At 32.3% G+C, this 27,535-nt stretch overlaps 1 protein-coding gene across 1 annotated transcript in view; it reads right to left on the reverse strand.

Moving 5' to 3' along the window:
- The window catches only part of LOC108301579 (eyes shut homolog), a 1,388,593-nt gene that overhangs the window by 1,076,762 nt on the left and 284,296 nt on the right, over positions 1-27,535 (reverse strand). The window contains exons 9-11 of the mRNA XM_017524691.2: positions 22,641-22,812; positions 21,633-21,711; positions 16,307-16,506 (exon numbers count right to left, since the gene is read on the reverse strand). Coding sequence (XP_017380180.2) covers positions 16,307-16,506; positions 21,633-21,711; positions 22,641-22,812 — 451 coding nt within the window. The remainder of the gene's footprint in view (positions 1-16,306; positions 16,507-21,632; positions 21,712-22,640; positions 22,813-27,535) is intronic.

A 27,535-nucleotide genomic window follows, 5' to 3' on the forward strand; every position in this document is an offset into this window, starting at 1 on the left:
ACTGCAACCTCCGCCTCCTGGGTTCAGGCAATTCTCCTGCCTCAGCCTCCTTAGTAGCTGGGATTACAGGCACGTGCCACCATGCCCAACTAATATTTTGTATTTTTTTAGTAGAGACGGGGTTTCACCATGTTGAACCAGGATGGTCTCGATCTCTTGACCTCGTGATCCACCCGCCTCGGCCTCCCAAAGTGCTGGGATTACAGGCTTGAGCCACCGCGCCCGGCCTCCAGCCTTAATCTTTAAGACTTAAGGTAGAATCATTAAACATTAAAGGCACTGCAAAGATTGACACACAAAAAAATGACCTCCAGGAAGGTTTCCCAGTTCAAAGATGTGAGATTATTGTTCACAGGCATTGTATGCCTGAACAGTTTGCTATCTAAATACATTTTCATGGACCTACAGGTTTGAAATTAAATGGGTGAATTTTCAAAGAAATCCTTAGTTTTTCCAGTATAGTTGTCTCCTGAAAGCATACTATTATTATGTCTTAAAATAAATAATAAAAAGTGTATATTTAACATCTCATATCTCACCTGATTGACCAATTGCCAAATAAAGCTTATCTACATTTTCTTTCTGAGTTTAGGATTATACTCACAAAGCGACTATAAAAATGTGTTTTTATTTTCTATAAATACTTTTGATAAAACATTTAAAATAGGTTAAAACCACAGTGCCTGGATAAAAGTGCTTGAATCTTCTAATCCTCCATGTAAATCTTAAATAAGCAATATACCCATGAGATCCCTAAATCTACAAATGTAAACTGTTTATTCATGTTGCCAACAAGCTAGATGGTATTCAAACTTTAAAAAACAAGAGCTTCCTCAATACCCATGAAATACCTGCTTGCTCCAATTATTAGGTTTTCAAAAGAAACACTAAGTAAAGGATGTTAGTTAATATCTCATATATTATATAAATTTTATGAACAAACCAAGTTATATACACATATATTAAACCATTATTTTCTTCATAATATTCTTTATATTGCTATTAAGTAATGAATAAATATTAAGTAACAAATTTAGAAGCAGATCACTTTTATTCAGGTTAATTTCTTCAAAGGAATCAAAGATAATTTTTTTCACACCTTCAAATACCTGCATAATATTAACTTGGAATGATACAAAAGTCTTTAATTCATCAATTACCCTATTAATTTTATGAATCCTAAAATTACATACTCATATCTCCCTCAAGGTTTTTTGAGTTTACTTATCTTCTTTTTCATAAAGATGTTAAAATATAATTAATGGTGAATAAATTTAATCCACAGGGATACAAAAAGCTTAGGAGATACCAAAAAAATGTTTAAAATAAGTAATTTCTAGAACTACAGAGTCCTTCCCATGTTTTAAGTTACACTAAGCTTCTAATTCTTTAAATGTGATTAGATTAATTTAAATAAAGATAAAAAGAGTAAGAAAGCATATGTGATGGACGCCATGTTATCCATGTAGTTCTGTGCATGTTAATTCTAAAATTTACTGTGTTCCCATGTCTACAGACCTGGTTTGAAGATTTATTCTGCCTCTTACTTTGCCTTTTTTTTTTTTTTTATCATTAGCTTTAAAAAAAACTGAGTTAACAACTCATAGTGAATTGAACTCATCACCTCTGGTCCAAGTGGAAGCTCCAGTCCAAGTGGAAAAGATCCTCACTCTCTTGCCTTCCAAATTCTATTCCCACTTGGACTGGAGATGATAATTATTACATAAATGCTCAGGGTATTTTTGCATTTGAGTCCACATAATTACTCCAGCCTAAATAAAGTAATAGACTTTTCATTCTACTCTGACATTTAATCAATACCAGAATATTTTATTTTTACCTTCCAAATTCTTGGATTCTACCCTGTCTTGTCCCATTACACTGCTTTTGCTGGACTCACATTCCCCTCACCTTGATCACTGCAGTACTTGGTACTTTGTCTCTTTAACCAGATACCTCTCTCCCAAAAGTTATTTTCTAGAACACGAATTTGACCATTTAACTCCCCTTATACAAACTTTGAAAGGATCCTCTGTCATTGTTTATTGAATCAATTTCATCAATTCAATGAGCATCTTTTACAATTTTCTGTAAGGTCTGGCTTCATCCTACCTCACAAATCCGATTTCGTTTTACTTCTACTATGTTTTTTATTTAAATGATGATTCCTTGTAATCCATCAGATCTCATCTTTCTTTGCTTCCGTTTCTTTCTTAAGCTGTGATACCAAATATATCAACATGATGAGCTCATCCTTTGAGATTGAGGTCAAAGAATACCTCTTGTTAAAGCCTTATACAATATCTCAAAATAGAGTAGGTTTAATTTATTATATAATTGAAACTTTATGTATTTGTTGTGTGTTGTTCTTATATACTCTGTTATATTTGTTTACAGGTTTTACTAAAATATTGTAAGCTTATTCATTTAAGTTATTTATGTAATTTACTCATAAGCCTTTAGTATATGCTAGGTTGCAAGCATCTAACCAATATTTAATAAGTAAAGTTAATTTAAACAATTGATCTGTGTAGACTGAGTGGACCGTATACGATGAAATATACACCTGTGCTATTCTGAAAAAAAAAAAATATATATATATATATATATATGTAAGTACATACATACTTAATCATATCTATGTCTCTATCTATCTATCTATATGTCAAATGCAAATGTTATAGGAGCCAAAAGATTTGTAGTTTTAATATTTTTCACGTATTTAAGTATCTGAACTCCTATATAAATAAGGTATAATTGGACAGTTTAATCTGCAGTTTTTTTAAAGTAAGCAAAGCAAATTATCTTTGTACAGAAATGGGTAATACTAATAATATTCTTTGCTTGACACTCTCTTTCTTTGTCTATATTATACATGCTGACACACAAATACACAAATACACTGATCTTTCAGATTAAAAAATCTCACAATATAATTATTTTATCTTCTAAAATGTCACTATCATTTTTATAGTTCTGCTGAACCCATAAATTTCAGGAGAAGCTTGGAAAACTTTATGGATAAAGAGACATCAAAATCATTTTAAAATTGGAAGGCAAGAAGAGTTTTCAGCTATATAAATTGCTCTACAAAAGATACTGCTAAAGAACTAAAGTATGCTGCAAATGTACTGATGCCCTGACCTGTGGAGATACGGTAATTCCACTGACAATAAGAAGCATGAGCAATTTTTTTTTTTTATTTCCTTACTGGCCAATGTCTTTGATGAAAAAGTACTATCACCCTAGACTCCAGAATGTGGCATTAAAGTTTAATTCTCTTCAATCAGGTAGGCAGAGATCAAATTCTGACACTGGCTTTTATTGTGGAAGAGTTAGAGCTTTCTGAAAATCTCTTTTAAACCATTGAAGCAAACCAAAAATGTTATAAGAGCCAAGAGAAAACATATGCAGTTTTTTTTTCACATATTCAAATATCCACACACCTACATAAGGAAAGTATAACCACAAAGTTTAATCTAAATGTTTTCCAGACCAAGCTTTTTTATTTTTAAAGTTTAATCTTCCCCCTTATTTAACTTTTTGGTTTTTTTTTTTGAGACAGAGTCTCGCTCTTTCGCCAGGCACCAGATTCCTGTCCTGTTTTTGCATTAATACAATTGTATAAGTAGGTTTTCCTATAAATTAAAACATTAACAGCAGAAAAGTAACATACCATATAATTTCATATGTCAAATGTTAGGGTTTTTTTTTTTACTTTTTTACTTAATAAAAATAAATAATCATGTTGACAGAAAGTTTTTACTTTCCTTGTGAATATAACTTATGAAGTATAGCTAAAATTTGAAAATCTAGCTGCAAGCATGGATTTTTTTAAAAAATGAACAAAAACGGCTGAATTTTGAACATTTTTCTACAATTGCACATGTCAGATTAATCTGCTATAATAGAAGAACATGGAACACACAATATAGTATTTATCAGTGTTCAAAATTACTATTCCTTTATGCCCTTTTGTCTGAACGAATTATCTTTCTAAATAATGAGAAGTTTATCTCATTGATTCTTTTAATTAAATCTACTTCAGTTTTTATAACTTCATAGTTCCGGGAAAAGCATCCTTACTTTCAAAAGAGCATCACTTCCAGAAAACATGTGAATGTTTTTAAAAAATCATCATTTTAAGTCCAGTCACAAGTGTTGAATAACAGCACATGGAAATTTGCAGAAGGCAAATGTTATATTTTACATATGACAAGTATTAAGAACAATAATTTAATGAAGATATACTTTTGAAGAAAAAAGCGTTTATATTATTCTTCTCACTGATAGCTCAAATACAGATTAAATATCACATCATTTTAAGAAGATTACTAAATTATAAGCACTGAAATATTTTTATCAATTCATTCACATAAAATACCATACAGATTATAAAAGGTGTGGACTGTTTCTCATCCTAAGTTACTTACATATATTTTATCCTATTCTTTTGTATCAACTTTTAAAAGAAAAAAACGCTGCTGAAATTGTCATATACTCTGGGTTCCTGAGAACTGACTTTGTAAATTCTACTTTTGTTGATTAATTGAACCTTCTATAGCTATTTAGCCATTATGTGTTTTTAAGTCTTTTTAAATGTATTTCATTAAAATTCTTTTATTTAAAATGAAAAGACTAATAGATGTGTCAGAATTATATTAAAGACTGAAAAGAATACAGTGAAAAGACAAAATGATGCAATACTTTATTATTTCATAATCATCTATGACACAGATTGGCAAGCCAGGCTGCAAGAGGAGAAAGAAGGAAGTGGAAAGGGTAGAAAGAAATCTACCCTACCTGTCTTAACTAGTTGCTGAAGATAGAGCCTCCATACTAATTTATCTTTGCCTATCTCATGACGTCGCCTGTCACATTCTGATTAGGCTGGCATTAGACCATGCTATTTTTAATAAATTAGGAGGAGAGAGATATCCAAGATGGCTTATCACTAGCAGCTCGGGATTGTAGCTCCCAGTGAAATCGCAGAGAACGAGAGGACGCTACACTTTCAGACGAATTTTTGTTGTTCACGCACCAGGGATTCAGAGGGAAGGAGCCCCACGGGTCTTGTGCACGACTCTTGTGGCCGGCGAGGTGCTTTTGCTGCTGCCTTGGTGCGGTGGTTCTTGGTGCAGTCAGAAAAGCACCATCAATCATAACGCTGCTGTTTTGGCAGGCTCAGTGGGTTGCTCAGATTTTAGCGCCGGGAATCAACAAGTTGGACGTCCACTCAGAAACCCAATTATAAAGACGGTAATTATAAAGACCACAGGTGGATAAATTTATAATGAAGGGAAGAAAACAGCCTAAAAAGTCTGAGAATACCCAAAATCAGAATACCTCTCCCTCTACAGGGGATCACAGTTCCTCATCAGCAACAGAACAAGGCCTGATGGAGAACGAGTGTGTTCCATCAACAGAAGCAGCCTTCAAAAGGTGGATGATAAGAAACTTCTGTGAATTAAAAGAACTTGTTCTAACCCAATGCAAAGAAACTCGAACTTTGAAAAAAGGTTTGATGAAATGTTAACAAAAATACACAATTTAGAGAGGAATATAATTAATGGAGCTGAAAAACAATGCGAGAACTTCGCGAACTATGCACAAGTCTTAACAGCTGAATCGATGAAGCAGAAGAAAAGATATCAGAAGTCAAAGACCAACTTAATGAAATAATACAAGATGACAAGATTAGAGAAAAAAGGATAAAAAGGAACAAGCAAAGTCTCCAAGAAATATGAGACTATGTGAAAAGACCTAATCTACGCTTGATAGGTGTACCTGAATGTGACGAAGAGAATGAATCCAAGCTGGAAAATACTCTTCAGGATATTATTCAGGAAAACTTTCCCAACCTAGCAAGGCAGGACAATATTCAACTCCAGGTAATACAGAGAACACCACAAAGGTATTCCTCAAGAAGACCAACCTCAAGGCACATAATCGCCAGATTCACCAGGGTTGAAATGAAGGAGAAAATACTGAGGGCAGCCAGAGAGGAAGGTCAGGTTACCCATAAAGGGAAGCCTATCAGACTCACAGCAGATCTCTCAGCAGAAACCCTAAAAGCTAGAAAAGAGTGGGGGCCAATATTCAACATCCTTAAAGAAAAGAACTTTCAACCCAGAATTTTACATCCAGCCAAACTAAGCTTCATAAGCGAAGGAAAAATAAAATCTTTTGTGAACAAGCAAGCACTCAGAGATTTCATCACCACCAGGCCTGCTTTACAAGAGCTTCTGAAAGAACCACTACACATAGAAAGGAACAACCAGTATCAGCCTTTCTAAAAAATACCAAAAAGTAAAGAGCATAAACATAACCAAGAATTTACATCAACTAATGCAGCAAGAGTAGGAACTTCCAAAACTGTGGAGGTATGGGGTGGGCTTCCCCCAGAGCACAGGGATCCCCGGGTTCACAGCCATGACTGGGTGGCTGCAGCTGTGCTTGGGAAAGGGGTGCTCCCACCCAACCAACTTGAAAGGGGGCGGGATCCCTGCCTGCTCCATGGAGCATAACCCTGGCTGTGCCTCACCTGCTGCAGCTGGTGTCTTTGCCATGGCTGGTCCAGATGGGCCACCTACTATCAAAATTACCTAGAGGTATCTAACTTATTACAATAAACTTGTTATTTATTAAAGGCATCAAATTTGGCATTGAGATAGCCATTTGTTAATTATCAGTTAAAGCAGTTTGAATTCTTTCTTCAGAAAATTCAGTATATTTGGTATAACTTGTTTAGTATTATTAAAGATTAACTTTGATAAGAATTAGTAAAGTGGTATAGCAGTTAATAGTAAACACAGCAGAACTGGACATAAATATTTACTTATTTTCATACTCTATTTGTTTAGTAAATTAAAAGTGGTATTACATATGACAATTCATTTTTATTCTTACCAAAATGTAAATGGTGGACCATGTTTTACTATTTCCCTATCTTGCTGAAGAAAACCACCAAACTCATTATGTAAATCCATAATTATTAGTGTCACAACTCTCTTTATGGTTAAATTTTCTACTTTTTTCCCTTCATTTTTCCTTTTGGTTTCAAGAAATACAGAATCTTAATTAGTCATGTTTGATCCCATGGATTGTATATGTGCCTTTTTGGCTCTTGGTATTGGATGACATACCAAAGCAACCTATGTATGATGAAGGTGCTTTAAATCATAGGAAATTATTTCTACTTCATCAAAGGAGAGAAATTTGAATATATCTGATTATATTTTCTGTGAACTAGTCACAAATATATTTTAATATACATAAAGAATTCACATATTTTTGACTAGAGATTAAAACTAATTTGTAATTCTGAATTGACATATTATCCTACTACAATTTATTACATACATTTTTTCTTCTGCTAAAACCTACATAATTTTTAAGAACTTCTGAAGCAAATATAAATACAACTATGATTTCTCAATTTTCAGATTCCAACTGCAAGAATTTTTTGTTCATAGTGGTTTTCCAAGAAATATTTGCTGATTTATGTTATATAATAATTAGATGAGCCATGAAATTGACTTTGTAAAATTTTTATCTTATTTTGAAATCAATTAGTTGCCTAAAAAAATACGCAATTGCCAATTTTCAGTGTAATGTATGTCTAGATTAGTAATATTCTTTAATGTAAATCATTTGGTGAATTAAATGAGTGGTCTCATTTTCTACATATGGTAATAAAGTGACCTTAATTGTATCCCCAAATGGAATAAACAGATATATTTTTAAAACTGAACTTGATGCTGTTGAGCAAACACTATATGTGTTTCATATAATAAAATCTATTATATTGAATGAATATACTTTTTCTGTTATTGGTTTAAATTTTTGATTGAACATGTGATCACTAAATGGGGTTTATCATCACATTTAGTATAGCTGATATTGACTTTATCTAGAAAATAATCTAGATTTACCTTTCAAAAGTAATAATTTGTTCATAAATTATTGCCAGGTATTTTGAAAGGCAAACTACAATAAATTCTCACCTTTCAAAATATATTTTATTTATCATTGGAATGACAAAGAAAAGTAGAAATCATAACAGGACTAAACAGCAAAAGGTGTGTCAGGTATTATATTCAAAATCAGTTCCAAAGGTTATGCAAAAGATGGAAATAATGCTAATTTTAATGCAATTCTTATTATTTTATTATATTTATTTAGAAAAATTATATTTTAGATTGATTCCATTTCTTAATAATACTTGAAAAGTCTGTGTTACAAAAATTCTGGTTTGAAGAACTAAAGTACAAAAATACATAATTTAAAAAATCCCAAGGAAATTGGAAATTCTAGTAATTTTCTTCAAAACATGAAGAAAAATGTTTAGTAAGCAATTTAAGGGTTGTGATAGTTTAGGAGGTCATCAGAAAACGTTCTCATTATGAAATGAAATTGTAAAAAAAAGTCTTACATTTGAATATAGGAAATAGCCTATGAATTTGACGGATGAGATATAATTTAAAAATTATAACATATTAATAATACTTTACACTAAAAATCAAAATAGGCTAACATTTTAAATTTGAATTTCTCCATGTTGTGAAGTAATGTGATAAAATAGTAAAAGTGACATTCACATAGTAGACCTGTTAAGAGAAGCAGGTTTTGCTTATCTTCTTCTTTCCAATACCACGTATAGTAAAATAGCCCCAATTTTTTTCTTAAAGTAAAAACAAAAAACAAAAAAAGGCATAAATTTAGAGTATTACATGGTCCATATTTTGTTTTTGAAAACATAATCTCTATTTAATAAAATGTCACCTAAACTATGGCTGTTAAAACACCAACATCTTTTTCCAAGTTGTAAAACTAATTAACTTAAAGCCAAAGTGATTAATGATAGTTGAAAATGGGTTATTGTACAATCAATACCCCTACCCTATAACCACCATAAGTTACCTAACTTCTCTTAGACTTTATTTCAGAATTTTTTCCCCAAGCATATAAGAAACTAGGATCTGTCTTTCTTCAATATGATACTAGTATGGATTACATATCTCAAATAGTTTATGTAACAGGATTATAAGATATTATGGTCCCTAAGATTCTATAATTAAAAATAATTCATTTTTACTGATTTTCCTGCAATCTTTTTAAAAGGAAACATGAAAATGTCAGGAATCAAACATTAAAGCTTACCAATCTTTTAACATGTAAGCAGTGTGAGTTAATTATGCTCAGTTCAAAGTAGAAAGAGTAAAAAAGTTTAAGTAAATAATAAGAGCAAGAATATGAAATATTTCAAAAATATGAAGATAATGACCAAGGAGAATCAAGTCTCAGAAAAAATAATATAAGATCAAAGAAAAATTTGGAGCTGGAGGGTGGGAAAGTTGTAAGGATGGAAGAGGACCGTATAAGGCAAAGGCTAGGGAAAAAAATGCCTGGAACCGGATTTCACATACTAAAAGCAAATCAACTATCCTTGTGTCTCAGTGCCTTGTTTCATAAATTATTTCCTCAGTTCTGTGTAATTTACAGAGAAAAAAGTTATGTATAATGTTTTTGCTTATTTCTGTAGTCCTCTGGTGTGTGAGTCCAATCTGAATTTTAGTGTAATTTCAACATAGTTTTTATAGTTTAATAAAACTTACATGCATTAAAATGCTATTAAAGTGTTACACATGGTTAATAATAGTTACGGATTTCTGAAAGCAGCTATTGTTAAACTGAACAAAGTCATTAAAGTCTTTAAACTTTGCACCAGGAAATAAAGTACAAAGTAGATGTTTAACTGCAAGGAGAATAGTCATGCTATCTGACTATATATATTCCTTCTCTTTTTACTATATATACATATATTCCTTTTATATTTTGTATTTCAAATAAAAAATACTGTAATTAAAAAATGAGCAATGCACTAGATTCTGGTATTTACCTTTCCAGTGATTGTTACTTCAGTTTTGATGACTGACAGAGTACAAAAAGGCCTTTGCCCTTTTACCTATGTAATAACTAGGACACTAGAGTGATAATCTCTTTAATCTCCCTCAGCCCTAAAACGCAATCAAGTTTACAACTAGAAATGAAATCTTCAGGTACTATATTTTCTGAACAAAAATATGTCCACTTATTTTAAATAACACACATAGTTTGTGAATGGCAAAGACTTTGAAAATCTTATCTATTATTAATCATGTATTTTTTTCTCTAGAAGTGCATATAATAATACTGGCATTTCTTCAATAAGTAATATAAAGTCAATCACTTAAATGTTTGGATTGCCTAAAACATATATTACTAAAAATAAGTGTAAGTGTTTAAAGTGTCCATTCATTTCTCTATAAATCACCTGAATTATCATTATAGAATAATTTACTAATACACCTAACATCTAAGTAACTGTTTATCTAAAAAAATACTAACTTACTTTGCTTGAAATAGTTTTTATTTTATTTCAGTAAGCAAAGAAATATTGCCTATGTATTTGTCCACAGTAATAAGGAGACTAACTCTATGCCAGTGGTTCATTCCTTTTACTATCCAGTCACATTCCAGTCAGGCTTTAGTCCTTCCCTCCCTCCTTCTCTCCTTCCCTTCCTCCCTCCCTCTTTCCCTCCTTCCCTTCCTCTCTTCCTCCCTTCCCCCTTCCTTCTTTCCTGTTTAAAGAATCTACCTATGATCATGATATAGCATACTAAAAACTTATAGTATAAAACATGTCTTGGAAGTATTATATTTTCAACTGGCATACAGAAGCAAGGGGACACTGAAGTAGACAATGTCATATGGTAGCAACATCAGAGTTTATCACATTAAATTAACATTTTGTGGTAAAAATTGAATTAGACTTATAGTTTTCATTGAATTTTAAAACTTTTTTATAGTTATATAACACCAGTAAATATAATGGGTTTATAACTAGCTTTGTATTTCTATCTATTAAATACACTGTTTAACTGAGAAAACATGAGATTCACTTTGCTTTGAAAGGAGTCCATATGTTAATCAACTTAGAAATTTACAAACCTGTGGCATGGAAAATAAATTCCTAACAGGTTCAGTGGCTCTAAATGATGCCTGAGAACTTTAAACAAGACCCTTGAACTCCAAGTGCAAAAAACTATATGTAATCTGGGTTTCTTGGTAGTTTTTTTTTCTTCATCAAAATACAACTGTTCTGTGTGAGTACTGTGCTGCCTATCACAACAAACTTATCCTTGCCAGAAAAAAAGAATATACCTATCTTTAAAAACTTAGCTACTGCATTCAGGAAATTAAAAAAAAAATAAATACTAGCAATCTTAATTATGTACCATTGTCTTAGTTATAATTTGAAATAATGAAATGTCTTCATGGGGAGAAAACAGCAATGAACAAAGTATAAATATGATATACCTCTGACTTGGAGAGGCCCAATATTCAAAATTCTAATAGTAGAGGAAGATATTTAAATAGACTCGTACTTGTATAGTGATTTGACCCTTAGACCCACACAACCACAACACATGTAGTAAAAATAGGCTTTCTTGGGTGTTCCTCTGCATTAATACATGTCTCTGCCCAGTCATTTAATGGTTCAGGCTTATCATTTAAAATTGTCTTGCAGACATGGAAATAATTCAATGAACAAGAGTGTGGCAAATAGGGTCAGGATATGAAAGTGGTCTTCTGATATATCTGAGTAACAACCATGAAGACCAATAAAGCAGGGATACAAAATGGTGGAAACTGACGCTATGAGTCAACTTAATTTTGTAACAATAAAAACAGGAGTTCCGCTATATGAACTTTGAAAAAAATCAAACTCTTGGAATAAACTGTTTTGTAAACAGAAGATAAAAATGTGTTTTTTTTTAAGAGGTCATTACATTTACGAGGAAAAAACAAAAAACTAATATATATTAAAAAGTAAAAGAGAATAACAAGAAAAATTCAGAAAAACTAGATACAAGTTTGAGAAGTAAATAAAAAAGTAAGAAGGAACAAAAATATAAAAACTGAAAATAAGTAAAATACATGAAGGACAGAGTTTTAAGTAGTGCTATTCACAATAGCAAGGATATAGAATCAACCTAAGTGCCCATCAACAGTGGATTGAAAAAAGAAAATGTGGTACATATACACAATGAAGTACTATGCAGTCATAAAAAAGACTGAAATCATGCCCTTTGCAGAAACATAGGCGGAGCTGGAAGCTGTTATCCTAAATGACGTAACATAAGAACTGAAAATCAAATACGATATGTTACCCACATAAGTGGGAGCTAAATATTGAAAATACATGATCATAAAGATGGGAACAACAGACAAGGGGGATCACTAGATGCAGAAAGGGGAGAAGGAGGCATGGGCTGAAGAATCCCGTTAGGTACTACACTTATGGCCTGAGTGATGGGTGTTTTGGGACCCCAAAGTCTCAGCATCAAGTAATTTACCCATTTAATATACCTGTATATGTACCCTTTAATCTATAATAAAAGCTGAAAAATTTTAAAAAGTAAAAAAAAATTATTAAAGAAAATTAAAATATTAAATGTGTGATATAAAATATGTAACCAATATTGCTATCCAAAGTAGAGTGTAGAATGAGTGAATCAGTATCAATCTATGTCAGACAAATAGAATAACTATTTAAAAAATTAGCCTGACTTGAAGAAATATGAGACACATGACACAACATCTTCTGATTAACTCTTAAAACTCCAGAAATAAAAAGGGGATTAAATTATAAATTCTCCATGTTATTCATTTGAATAAATATTTTCTATATAGCTTTTAATTAAATAAATTAGAAGTCACATCAAATTTTGTGAAATAACTGAATCCACTGAATTTTAACTTAGGGCATTCATGAAAACACAGCATTCCTTGGTTTATTTTTTGCAGTGATGGAGATAAAAGCAAAGTTAACAGCATTTACCGTATGAGCCTCAGTCAAAGATAAGATCTAAGAAATTTCCATTACACCAAGTTAAAATTAATATGTGAATCTTACAACAAAATGTTTTAAGTAATTAAAAAATTTACAGGTAATTTTAAAGGGTAGTGCAGTCTTTATCTTTTTTGTTTGTTTAATGTGATTCGACGTAAAATTTCAATTGAAAAATAAATAGTTCTCCTAAAATCATTAAAAAAGCAAGCCTATAAAATATTCTGCAGGTCATTAAAGGCTGAAATATTTTAATGAAATAGTTTTCCTCGCAAGACCTCAGGATAAATACCTTAAAGTGCAAAGTTACAAAGTTGAGTAATTTTCTCAGTTAAAGTCAAACAAACCTTAGCAAACTCATTAACAAACCAGCAACAAGAATGGAGACATTAACTTTTACTATGATTGACATAAACTTTGAAGCAAAAATAGTATAAAGATAACAACAACATATTTTACCAAATTTTTAAGAGTGAGATGATTCTTTCTAATTTAGAAAACACAAATAGGACTCAGAACAGTAAGCTCGATTTCCTTTTTTAATATCAAATAATAATTTCATTATGATTTTAAATAAACATATTACAGATTAACCCTCAGTCCATGAACAAATCTGATAATATTTAACTTGAAAAGCACCACCTCCTGGAATATGAGTTTTCTTTGGTAAGTAAACTATCTAAGGACTATGCTGACATGGTATCAGCTCTGACTTCTCATAGTGTAGCGTGGGAGTCCCAACAGAAACTGCATTTCCCAAGGCATTACCATTGACAGACTTTCAGGGGCTTTTAAACACATTGAATCTGCAGTGAAAATTTTGGAGACAGATGACTCCTATTTAAATACAATTTGAATAACTCTATAGCAGTAATGAATGCCTATACTTGTCCCTGGGAAATATGCCAGGAACAGAAGCAGGCATCTTCAATCTGAATTCTACCGGCTTCTTGCTGTAAGACAAATCTGCCTAACTAGCCCATGAATAACTTTTCTCTAAAAGGAATATTTATAAAGGAGGTTGCTATAGCTTAAGTGTCCACAGCAAAACTCACATTGGAAACTTAATTCCCAGTGCAGCAATGTTGGGATGCAGTGCCTGTACAAAGTGGTTAGATCTTTAAAATAGATTAAAGTCTTTCTCATGAGACTGGATTAGTTCTTTCAAGAAAGGATAAATTCTGGGTAGAATGGGTGTCAGAAAGCAAGGTTGCCTCTCCTGTTGGTCCTTTTTGCATTCCAGACTCCATTTTCAGGTCTTTGCCATCTTATGGTGCAGCACGAAACCCTCACCAGAAGCCAAACAGATGCCTATGCCGTGGTTCTTGGGCATTTCAGCCACTTGAAGCATAAGCCAAATAAACTTCTTTTCTAGTCTCTGTTAGCCTGTTATAGCAACACTAAATGGACTAAGAGTTCTTACAGTGCTTGATTTAACAAATACTAACAGCCTGTAAAAACACACATTTTAGGTTTATGTTTACTTATTTTGATAATCAAATATTTCATTGAACAAAATAGATTTATATTAATTTCCATTCATCCTTATTTTTAGCACTGTATCCATCAGAAAAGTATGTTCAATTTATGATTAATGACTTGGTCCAGGCAATTATTAGGTTATAACCCTGAGGATCTTTGTGGTGGTCATTTTAATAATTTTGTTTTATATAATTTCCATTTGTATAAAAACAATATTTACCATATTTTATCAAACCACAGAAGTACAATGAATAGAATGTATGCTCAAAACACAAGATACACGAGAGAGAAGGATTTAAAATAAACATGCACACACAGGTCCACACACGTCTGGTTTATGTGTATATTAAACAAAAATGGCATGTTAGACAATGTGTAATAAATAATATCTATGTCATAATAAACATTTTTCTCGATGCTAAATGTAAAGTTATTAGTCTTGAACTTATGTTAAATTAGTAGCTATGTGTGTCTTACTAGAGATATACACCAAATAAAACCATACAGGATATATCAAAATAAATAAATAGTCAAAATGTGCCCTAGATATTGAATATAGAAAATAGGGAAGTTTTTTATAGAAGGCAGAATATATTAGTATCTTAAAAAGAAATAATAAAACATAGAAATAAGCACAATTTACTAGTAAATAACTGTATATCAAAATATACATAGTAAACCTATCAGTAATTTAAGATATAGGACAGAAATATAGTTAATAAATTTTAACTTAACATCAGCCTAGCACAAATTAGACTGAAAGGAGATAAAGTATGTGTGCATATTTTTAATACCTGGGTTCAATTATCATTTTACAAGTTGAACAGATAGTGACTAAATTCTCAAATGATCAGTCAATTGAATATATTATATAATCAGAAACAACAAAGGAAATAAAAATTCATTTCCTAAAATGTTAAAAAATACACCTTTAAAAAGTGGTTCCAAAATATAGTGATAGATTTGCTTTTATAATTTAAATAAAAATTTTTATAACTTATTAAGATCTCAGAAGACAGGCATAGAGCAATAACAGAAATGAATCTCTGGCTAGGGTTATGCTATAAATGGTATATTATAACAAATCATTCATTTGGTATAAAATATTTGAGAAAAAGAATAAAAATTCACTGTGATAAAGAATAGATAAAAACAAGTATAAAATGAGGGATTATTTAACTGGGAAAGCAAAACATGAGAATGATACGAATATATGATAGATTAAAGATTTAAGCATGAGGCTTAACACCAAAACACTCTAGAAGAAAACCTAGGTAATACCATCCAGGACACAGGCATGGGCAAGGAATTCATGACTAAAACACCAAAAGCAATGGCAACAAAAGCCAAAATAGACAAATGGGATCTAATTAAACTTCAGATCTTCTGCACAGCAAAAGAAACTATCAGTAGAGTGAACCGACAACCAACAGAATGGGAAAATTTTTTTGCAATCTACCCATCTGTCAAAGGGCTGATATCCAGAATCTACAGAGAACTGAAAGAAATTTACAAGAAAAAAGCAAACAACCCCATCCAAAAGTGGGCAAAGTGTATGAACAGACACTTTTCAAAAGAAGACATTTATGCAGCCAACCAACACATGAAAAAAGCTCATCATCACCAGTCATTAGAGAAATGCAAATCAAAACCACATTGAGATATCACCTCACACCTGTTAGAATGGTGGTCATTAAAAAATCAGGAAACAACAAATGCTGGAGAGGATGTGGATATTTGGAAAATATAAGCAATGCCATTTGTAACCGTTATTGTCTAAGTTGTGCACATATATATGTGTGTATATATATATGAGATAAAATCTTACTTTAAAATGTAGTATTTACATTGCAGAGTGCATTGCTAGTGGGATGTTTATAAGTACTTCTAAATACATATTTAGTTACCTGTGGGTAAATAAATACTAACCTGCAGTCAAAAGTGTGTCCAGGTCCATCAACACAAATCCCTCCATTAAGACAAAGGGCTGAATTAAGTTCACGCTTAGCACAATTATCGATGCTTTCTTCACAGTATGTACCAGTGTACCCATGTTGGCAAATGCAAGTAAATCCATGTGCCGACTTCTGACAGAAGCCTTCATTCATACAAGGGATTAATGTGCAGTCCTAGATTAAGAAATAGAGAACCAAATTTGATGATTAGTATAAGGCTGACCATTTTAATCAAATTACATTTTTATTTAAACATAATCTAAAAAACTGATGTGTAAGCTTGTTTGACATTTCCTTCCTTTAGTAATTGAAATATATGTTTTTACTAGTAAGTGGGTTTTTTTTTTTTTTTTTTTTGTCACCAGAAAGAACCCTTCAAATATTCTATTGCTGACTAGGGAAAAAATCATTATTAATCTTTGTAGAAGTATGTAGTATGTCAGAGAACTATCCCTGCCCCCAACAATGGTGCTAAAGCAAATTTCCTCTGCAGAGAATGACAGGAATTCACTTTTATTCACACCCTTAGTGTCTCCAGTGCCTCTCAGTTTTCCCAAAACAGCCCCAGTTCAGCTCTGCTCTCCTAGAGTAATCATTAATAGTATTTCCATTATGTTTCAAAGGAATTCTGGGTTTAATCACATACTTAGAACAAACATTTCACATTGGATTTGTATCCATTTAAAATACCTAATACATCTATGATATCTGAAGTTTGAATTAAATCATAACCTTTTAATTACTTTTCCACATGCATTTTTCCAACTGTATGTCCAACATTTCAGATACATATAGCTGCAGCAGTGCAAATGTCTTGTAGACTTAGAGGAATCTGGATAATACCTATTAAGTTTAAAAATATTTTAAAATTTCTCATAGTTTTACTTACTAATTCAACAAATGGTTATTTATTGTAATGACATTGATGCCCAAAATGGTGATGATAACCCCCACCTCATATGGTGTGCCATGAGAATTAAGTAAAATAATGGCACTGTGTCTTAAACATCATATGTGATCAGTAAATATTATCTTTCTTTCGTCTCCACTATGAAGGCCAATGGCTCAGTCAGCCTCTATTTCTATCCTTTGGCACTTAATTTGAACAAGAAATATGTTTCTGTGTATATTTAGCTTCTACCATATCACACCATATGCTTTTAAGTTTACAGTGTAGGGTTTATATATATACCTACATTGTGGAAAACACATGTCATAGTACCATAAACATGGTATGACATTAGTTTTCAAAGCGTTAACTGAAAAGATTTGCACACACACTTCTGAGAAATAACTTATGGAGAGTGCTGACATCATTAGTAAAACTGTTTTTCAATGAGCAATCTAAAGATAATACCTTGATGAACATAAACAAATTCGAATCATTTTGCACTTTAGGTCTTGAGTTCTTACATTCTCAAGGATAACTGCATATGCAAACATGAAATACTTCTTCAGCATTTTACCTTGAAAAGTGATAGTTTCCTAGAATTATTATTCATTAATTGATGTGCTTACAAATATTTAGTGACTTTTAAGAAGTTTTAACAATTAAAACTCATACTGAAAAGACTATTACGGAAGATTTTCCATTAGTGTCATATATCCATTGGAAAATTAGATGTTGTATCAGAGAGGTTAATTAGTGTCATCCTCAATTAAAAATGAATTGTGCACTTCAGTATAATATTCCAGTCATGCCTAGAACCTAGATGGTGATCTTGTACACCCTCTCAAGTGTTAGAACTAAATGTATATTTTTATAAACAAATGCTATCATATTTGTTTCACTTTTGCTGAAAATGTGATCTTGTTAAGGAAAACCAAGGACGCATAGTAGTAGACTATCCTGTAGGTATTGTAGTTTTATTTACAGAACAGAAAAGCAGAGTTCCACAGGGAGTGGCATGGAAACATGTTTCTCTCTTGGCTCTATTTCTGGATATGTATAGAATGATTTATTAGAAAGCATTACATAAACTAATTGAATTCTATCTCCCATGGGAAGATAGGGATAGTCTTTAGACTGCCAAAAGTTCTGTCTCCAGGGTTTCAAGAATCTTTTACTAAATTAATTAGAAAGCTTAATGGGAAATACAAAGGCAATTTCTTTTTAGAGAAAATCAAATTGTCATTTAAAGTTCTTGATCTTTCCTGGTTTAAAAATTTAAAAGGATGCCTTTTCTTCTGTTCATCATCATTTATATTGCTTTGCTATATTTTATTTAATATAATAAAGTGCTTCCCCAAAGAGATCACTAAAGTAATTTCAGAAAATAAAATAGATAAAAGGCTGAGTATTCAGAGAAAGAGATGGAAGCCGGGAGGGATCCTGCAGATCAGGGTAATCTAGACAACTGAGCTTGACCCTAGTGATACATTCATTCAACTTGTACTGAAAATGTTATGCCAGGAAATGTACAGTAGGAACATGAAAGGAACAGGGCAGTATTATATTCATTGTGAAATTCTTAGACAGGGCAAAGTACTCACTGGGCTAGTAAATGTGACAGTTATCTCACTGACTCAGTGTATCCTTCAATGCAATGAAGTTGACACTCAATATCAACCATCACAGCAATTTTGCTCGTGTTGTTGCCTATCCATCCCTAACAGAAACTGTATTTTTCCACTCCCAAGAAATTTCACATACAACACTTTGCCCTATATTGACCTGAGTGCTCTTTTCAGGTAGTACTGCTTATTTTTCTCCATTGCTCTTGTCTTTTTAGCCTTGTAATACAGGTCATCAATCTCCTTCAGATGATGTTATCTAAGCATTTTAGCACAGAGAAAGATAAAATAAATAGGTCAGCTAGTAAGAAAGATAGAGAGGCCATTAGAGAGATATGTAGATCACTTTCCATGTGGATCTGGTCAGGTAGGAAGTATATCTGATTATTATTAATCCCAATTTCTTACAGATACCCAATAATATGCAAGATTTACAGAATGAATGATCAAAACTACACTTGGAGTACACTTAATGTATTAGTGAAACATGACAACTTTTTAAAAATTTCATTAAACTATAATAATTATTGTAGATGGCATTGGCACAAATGAGAAAATAAGAAAAGAAACAGGATAGTTCAAGAACTAACCCATATATAGAAACCTATTACATGGAAAGTGAAACAAACCAAATCAAGAGAGAACTAACCCTTTGATAAATTTTTTTGAAAAAATGATTATACTTAAAAGAAACCATTAAGTTAGATTCCCACCTTTTATTAATCATAATGTATTCACTGTGACTTAAATAACTAAAATGATCATGAATTCTATAATTTTAGTAGATGAGAATATAAAAATATTTTTAAAATATTACAGTGTGAAGAATTTCTTTGGAGGGAGGCAAAGTCCAGTCAGAAAGAAAAAGGTAAAGAAAAATTAGAAAACCTCACAATGCATAAGTTGTATAAAGTAAGAGTGTCCAAAGTTGATAAAATATTTACATTTTTCAGAAACTACTGAATTTTATCTATAATTTAAAACAATACAGAAAAATCAAAAAATAAAGGACAAGTAAGCAAAAAGAAAAAGGGCTCTTAGCAGGCAAGGCACAAAGAACTACAAATGGCAAATAATAATATGGAAAGATGCTCAATCCTGATAGTAATCTGGGAACGTGGAAATTAAAATAATGAACAATGGCATTTTCCTCATGAAATTAGTCAACACTTTGTAAAAAGTTATTTTATTTACAGGATCTAGGTAAGCTGCTATGCCTGTACTCTCATCAGGTAAGTGTGGCTCTTAATGTTTATTTGGAATACTTTATAGCTATTAGAATGAATGAGTCAGGACTCTTTGCATTTTAATAGAATGATTCCTCAGAGATACTAAATAAGACAAAACTCACTGAGCAAAATGAGTTTGTTTTTAATGTTAAAATAACAATATTAGTACAAAAATCTAGACATACTTACGTGGAATTTTTTTAACAATTGTTCTCATAATGCTGGATGGGCATGTATGCATGCATGCATACATATGTAAAAATGTCTACTGATATTTTTAATTCAAAAATAAGAGTATGATACTTGTACTATCAAGAAATATGGTTTTAGAAATTTCTTCAGGCAATACGCCTTTGCAGTAATGCAAACAAGGTGTATGGTTCATTCATTCTCTGCCAGTAAATTTATTTATTACATTTCCTTTTCCATATCAATAATGGCTTTCACTATCCAGAACCAAACGATAATAATATCAACAAATAATTATGGTTTTTAAAACTGTATGTCAGAAAATGTGCTAATTGTTTTCATGCATTATCTCATTTAATTCTTACAATAACCTGAGGTAGTTACTGTGATTACTTTTATTGAACAGTTAAAACAATTTCAAAATAAAAGTAATTTGTCTGAGAACATACAGCAGCAATATAGAACTTACAGCAATATTAGAGATTCAATCCTGGTTATCCCTGAATGCATTTAACTACTCCATCACCCCTATCTGGAAGGGCTACTTACTGAATAGCTACTGTATTTCATGTGCATTCCCACACATGACCCTGTGATGTCAGAAATAGCATAGCTATGTTTTACTAATGAGGGAGTGAGACACAAAGAATTTAAATAAAATACCCATGGTTTCACAATGGCAAAGGCATTTAATTTGTATGCTTCCTCCCTTTACCATGTTATTGTCCATCAGAAATGATTTGGAAGAACTCCCCATTATTCCAAAAAGCTCACAAAATTCTCATCCACCAAGAATGGTCACAATCTTCAGTCAACCAACATGTCTCAACAAATGAGCTATTCCATATAAAATACTACGTGCTAATCACACGACATGAGGCCCCTGAAGACTGAAAGACATATACTGAGAATTTAAAGGTGTTGTCTACTTCTTTGTATATACATCCAGTAATTATATTCTCCTTGGGATGTCTAAATTAATTGAATCCTATGTCATCCCTACAGATTCATAGTTACCTCTGTCTCCTAAGACCGGGAGGATGAGACAGATTGTAAAACTTAAGCCATCTGAGCAACTGTTGATAATGGCTACTTCTAGAATTTAGTTTGGTGAGGTGGTGGGGGTAGGGAGGGGAATTGTGGAATTCTGTAATAACAAGAGACAAAGAACGGAAAAGTGCAGAAAAAAATGCTGTGATTCGTAGTTTTGTTTGGAGCAGCCAAAGAATTACATAGAGGAATGGTGAGAGAACAGTTAAATTATTAACAACTGTGGAAGAAATGACTTTGAAACCTACAGCAAGCAATTGGATGTTTCTTTTAAATTAAATTTTTGTCATATAACTTTAATAAAATTATAAGACTTACATGAATTTCGATCTTACATTGTACGCTAGTCCCTTCCGCATCACATGAACATGGATATTCATTAACAAGGCCTGTGCACCTGAAACAGAATGAAATTTTCAAATAAGTAGATGTTAAAGCATAACTTCAAGGGATTTTCCCCATTTAAAATTTTCTTTCCTAGTTCAGGTGAAAAAAAGCACTCCCATGAGCAACAGAAAGCAGAGTTTATTCCTGGGTTTCTTATCCTTGAAGGTGACTGGACTGAAAAATCGGATCAATTTTCATTTTTGCCATTTTCCCCATGGCAATGAAAGGAAGGAACAGTTTTAAAAGATAAAAAGTGTGTCTAGGGCTTATGTGAGAAACTGAAGTTAGCTACGGCCAGGCTGCATTGCAATGAGCTACCAACCTGCATTCTCCTTCCCCTGCTTACAAAGTAGGTGGCAGGATTAGAAAATCAAAGTGACGCGGAAGCAAGCAGCATGGTGCATCTGTGTTACATTCTTCTTTGCCACCTGCATCTTCTAGAAATACCTTCACTCTAGATGTGCATTAACTAATATTTTATCCATGACCAGGAGAGTTATTATACAGATTCATAGAGTCATCAAATACCTTTCATACACATAAGTATAAAAGAACCAGTTTACTTTGGAACACTTTAAATACTAAGCATGTTGTATTATCTCTCCATAGAGCAAATAATAGAATGTTTCATCATCTTACCTGCTAGTTCTATTAACATGAGCAGTTACCTTTAAGTATATTAAAGTCTAATTAATCCACATTTATTGAAAATTACTTTATGCTAATGAACAGAAATAAAAGAAGGGCAGAGATAATGTATCAGTACATTGCATTAGCTAAAACTGGCAGCATCTGTCATCTTAACTCTACTTAGCTCTTGTTTCATGAAAGAGCATAATTAAAATTATCCTTATCAACTTTCCCTTGACATTAAGTCTTAAATATTGTGAGTTAAATATACTTTCATAAAGCTAATAATAAAAAAATAAAAATAGCTACCTTCCATGTAGACAAGGATTTGAAAGGCAATCATTTGCATTTGTTTCACAATGTGTTCCAAAAAATCCACTCTTGCAGTCACAGGTATAATGATTGATGCCATCAATACAAACTCCATCATGGAGACAGGGCTCTGATAGGCATTCATCTAGATTTATTTCACAATTGATGCCTATGTTGGAACAGACAAGGAAAAACATGAAACCATTTAAATATAAAACTCCAAAGTTAGTTCACTATGGTAAACATCACCGAGAAATAAAGACCTCTCTCTATAATGATAATTTGATATATTGTAGCAAAAGTAAACATTTTTCAAGGTCGAACATATTTAGGTCTGTGACCTTTCGGACTACTGATTTAACGTGGATGAGAAAAACAAAGTACAAGCTCAATCTACTGAGGAGATTTGTTTTTAGTGTGATGTTTGTTGAGAATATTTAGTGAAGTAATGAATTACATCAAGTTGTCACTGTGAATACTAATCCATAATGTTTTTGTGATGGTCTTTGTGAGTCGAACATTTATTACCTACAAGAATTAAGAAAGACTTTGAACGTAAATTTGGCTTTATTGAGTCTATTAATGGTCTCTCTGAGATTTCTAAAATGAAATCTAACTGTGGCTAAAATACCTGGGATTTTCAAAGGCCAAGTGGGAATATTTATTAGGCACCTACCATGAACCACCTCTATGCTCAACTAGAGGTACAAAGCTAAAAAATAAACTTCCTATTAACCAAAAAATGTTGTTAGGGAGGCAATATTTACAGATAGAAAACACATAGATAATAACATAAGTGGAGCTTAATGGAAAGCAAGATTGTGTTTCATATGTTCAAAACATCAGGAAAAATTACAGAATCATTGTAAAATTGTTAGAATAATTTCTTTGCCCATTATATCCATTGGTAGCAAGCATCTACTAATAAAAACTAGGATTAAATGAGCACTTATTGGTGTGCCCTGCCCTTAAGGCTTCCTGTGCATTGTTTTAGCTAATGCTCATCAAAGCTATAGGGAGATCTCATTAACCGCAGTTCACTGGTAAGTATTCGGAGAGTAAGCAAAATGTCCAGATTGCACAGGCCATAACAGCAAACAAGAATTTAAATCATGTTTCTTTTCTCTGACTTGTGCTTCCAATCATTACTTTAAATTACCTACCCTGCAGCTACTCTGATATGTGCATAAGTTGCTAAGTTGAGTAATACTGTGGATACCAATTGGAAAACATGGTTCTTGTAACCCCAATACATAATATCTAGTTGTGAATAAAAATAAGTAATAAGCTTATTATAGTGAAGAAGACAATAATGAAAATAGCTGACAGGTAGAGTCCTTACTATGTGCCAGGTACAGTAAATTCAGTTTTATTTCCCACTCATACTCCACGACTAGAGTGAGTTACAGATCCTCTTTACATTGTCTTCACTCTGAGACCAAAGTTAACAAAGCATACACTATCAGAGACATTGACATCTGTGTTCAAGAGGAAAAAAGACACTTCCATTCATATTGGGCTTGGTCATAGGACTTGGGTTAGCCAATAAAATATAAATATAGGTGGCTCTTAAGCCTTTCACCTACAAATCAAGTTATATGACTAAGTCCAACAGAAATGGAATGGGAATGTTTCTCCCCCAGGAAAGGGCAGATATTTGTGACAATAACATTTGGTGCAAGCATAATCGATCAAGCTTCTCACTTGAAAATGAGGCTTACTTATTGGTACATCATAGGTTTATTGGGATGTACCGAACACAACTAGCCAGGGTCTGGTACACATTTAACATTTTATTACTTTCATAATCTTGGTAAAAATATCACAACCACATTGTATTTAATTGGTGATTTGAGAGTTTCAAGACATCACCATTCTAATTAGGAAGATAAGTGAAAAGTCTCTGTATGACTATGTAGAATTCTGGCAGGGTCAGTGCTGAAATTTTTAGTTAAAAAAAGACAGATGGTCAATTTATAACAAAAGTGTGGGGGCAGGGACAGAAACTGTTGAAAGAGTTTGGGACAGGATGCATCCAGTAGTGTTGGGAGATGAGGAGATTTGACAACAGACACTACACTCCGCTGTTGAAATGTTCTCTCCATAAGAGGCAAACATATCTCAATTTAGCTAGAGATAACATCATCAAGGTTATCTTAGGATCAGTTTCTCCTAATGTTTTATTCATCAAATAAAATTGTGGTTGTAATTTGACTTTCTAAGTAGCCTCCAAAGAGGATAAGAATGGAATAACTAGCTAATGTGAACATTTTGGTCTCAATAAACCATTCTCATTTTTAACATTATAGTCCTTCAGATTCACACACATCAACTTTCCTTTTACCTTTCTAACTTCATCTTATATTAATCTCACCCTGACTAGTATCTTTACTTACATTAACCTCCTATGTTCTCTCAAAAGTTTTAGGCATCCTGTTCCTCTAAGACCTTAGTACTTTTGTTCCCTTTCCAAGAAATCTCTTCCAAGTATTTCACAGTTTAGATCTTCAGGTTTTAACTAAAATGTCAGTATCTCAATGAGGACTATTCAACCACACTATACAAATTTGCATTCTCATCTTAATCTACAACCACCATTATCCTATTTTATGTTTTCCTCCTATAGCACGTAATCTCCTGCTAGCTTTCTATGAAGTTTATGCATTTATTTTTCTCTATCTCCATGACAAGCTTAGCTTCATGAAGGCATAGATTTTGTCTGTCTCACTAAAACTGTATACATTCAAATATTTGTTAAAAAATAAATCCTTATCATATTCATGTATGGGAGTTTACGTGTGCTGTGTATGTGTTTTTATATTTTGTTTTACACATTTATTTTTTATCAGAAATCTCGACCTCTTCCCAACCACAAGCAAAGCACTTCTTGAGAATCTGGGGAAACTATTAGTCCTTGCAAAGGTGAGAGTCAGAATCAGCAATGAAGTGATAGTGTTGCCTCTAAGGTGCATAACTAAAGGAGTTGTCTGTGCAGCCAAGGGAAGATATTCAATGGGATCTCTGCTTTATTCCCACATTCAAACAAAGACATGTTTATGTGTGAAAAAAGAAACACAATTATGGAGGGTCTTGGACTTTGCTTCATAATGATTTCCCACAAATAATTACCAACCTATCCAAACTCTAAGTTATTCACCTGTAAACTACGAATCAAAATCTCTCTACTGTAGCATAGTAGAGAGATGGTCATTACCTATATATACATCTCTAACAGTACATATGCTACCTGATTATTATAACAACAAGATTATTTATCTTCTTCATAGGATACCAATGCTTTGACATGACACATCTAAAAGAAATAATAATACTTATTAGACATGATTAAAGCCTTGGCTAAAGTCTTAGTCTCCGTTTTTTGCCTACACTGCCTTAAATACCAGGTATTTCTTACTGCTCATTAATTTATCTAACGCATATTTATGTGTCAGGTACAGTTTTAGGCTCCTTGCATAGTTCCTTTCACCTGGCATGCATCACTGCCACCTCCATCAAGGCATAGCTGATGATTTCCATGCAATCTAATGATTTCATTATGGACTTCATTTGACAAAAGAGCCATGATAAATCTCTTTTTCTTTTGGTTATGTCTAACATATTGTTCTTTCTGCCCACCCTCCTGCCTGCTTTGGTGCTACAGCAATAGTTTATGTTTGAAATAATTTTCAGTTTGTGGTTATAAAATTAGAATTTTTGATTTCATTAAAGAGGCAGTCAATTCCTTTTTAAAGCAGAATGGATCATTACCTGTGAGATTGGGGCTTTTCTATGATCCCACTTAGGAAAAAAATCCTCTTCACTAGTCTTTCTCAACATCTGCCTACAGATTGAATATTTTAATATTGAAAATTACAGAATCCTTTCAGAATAAGACCATTAAAGTTAATAAACTGAGAGCTATGATTAGTAAAACATTTCCATGCATCCACAATATTACAATAGAAAAATATATATAATCCTTTTATATAAATGAACATATATATTATGTGTAGTATATACATATATGTGTGTGTGTGTGTGTGTGTGTGTGTGTGTGTATGTCTGTCAATCAGCTGTCTTTTTTTTTTTTTTTTTTTTTTCTTACTTTCTCTTCATTCCCTCTTTACCCAACTTCTTCTCATTGGTCAGCGTTACATATTTGGACAAGTTTTTCAAAGTCACTTTCCTGATTTTTAGTTCTTTTCATTTCACATATAAGAGCCTCAAAACATAGTTTAAGAATTCTCCATTTCCTCCTGAAATAAATGTGATTTCCCTAGCCTAAAGCCAAATTCTTTGTTCCAGTCTTTCCTTTATTGTCACTGCTCTGATATTATCAGCTACTCTTATCTATTGGTTTATCAACCCGACTGAATAATACAATCACTTGAGGAGTTTTTGAAAATACAAAATCCAAAATCTGAATCTCTGAGGAATAGGACTGACAAGCTATATTTTAAAAAATCTCTCTAGATGACTGTAAATCATAGTTAAGGACCACTGCTTTTTATCAAACTGGATTAAGATTAAATATTCTCTATAATTTCTCATATCTGTGTTAGCTCCTGATAGTTCTGCCTGAAATGTCATTTCCACCTCTCTGTCTGTCACCTGTTTTTTTTTTAAATATAAGGTCTTACAAAATTCTAGTTAACTTTATTCCTTTCGATATCTCCAATACATATCAGCTGATATGATTTATCAGAGTCTCCTTAGTGTTTATTTGAATTATTATCTTATCTTCCATACTTTATTTCTTATTATTTGAGCATAGGGATCACACCTATTTACTTTTATTTCATGAAAATACCAAATACAAAACTTTTCATGTAGTAAATGATCAAAATAGTCTGTTTAACTACTACTGAATACATCCAAATTGTGAAAACATT

Source organism: Cebus imitator, unplaced genomic scaffold, assembly GCF_001604975.1.
Source record: "Cebus imitator isolate Cc_AM_T3 unplaced genomic scaffold, Cebus_imitator-1.0 Scaffold36, whole genome shotgun sequence".
In the NCBI taxonomy this organism is placed as follows: Eukaryota; Metazoa; Chordata; class Mammalia; order Primates; family Cebidae; genus Cebus; species Cebus imitator.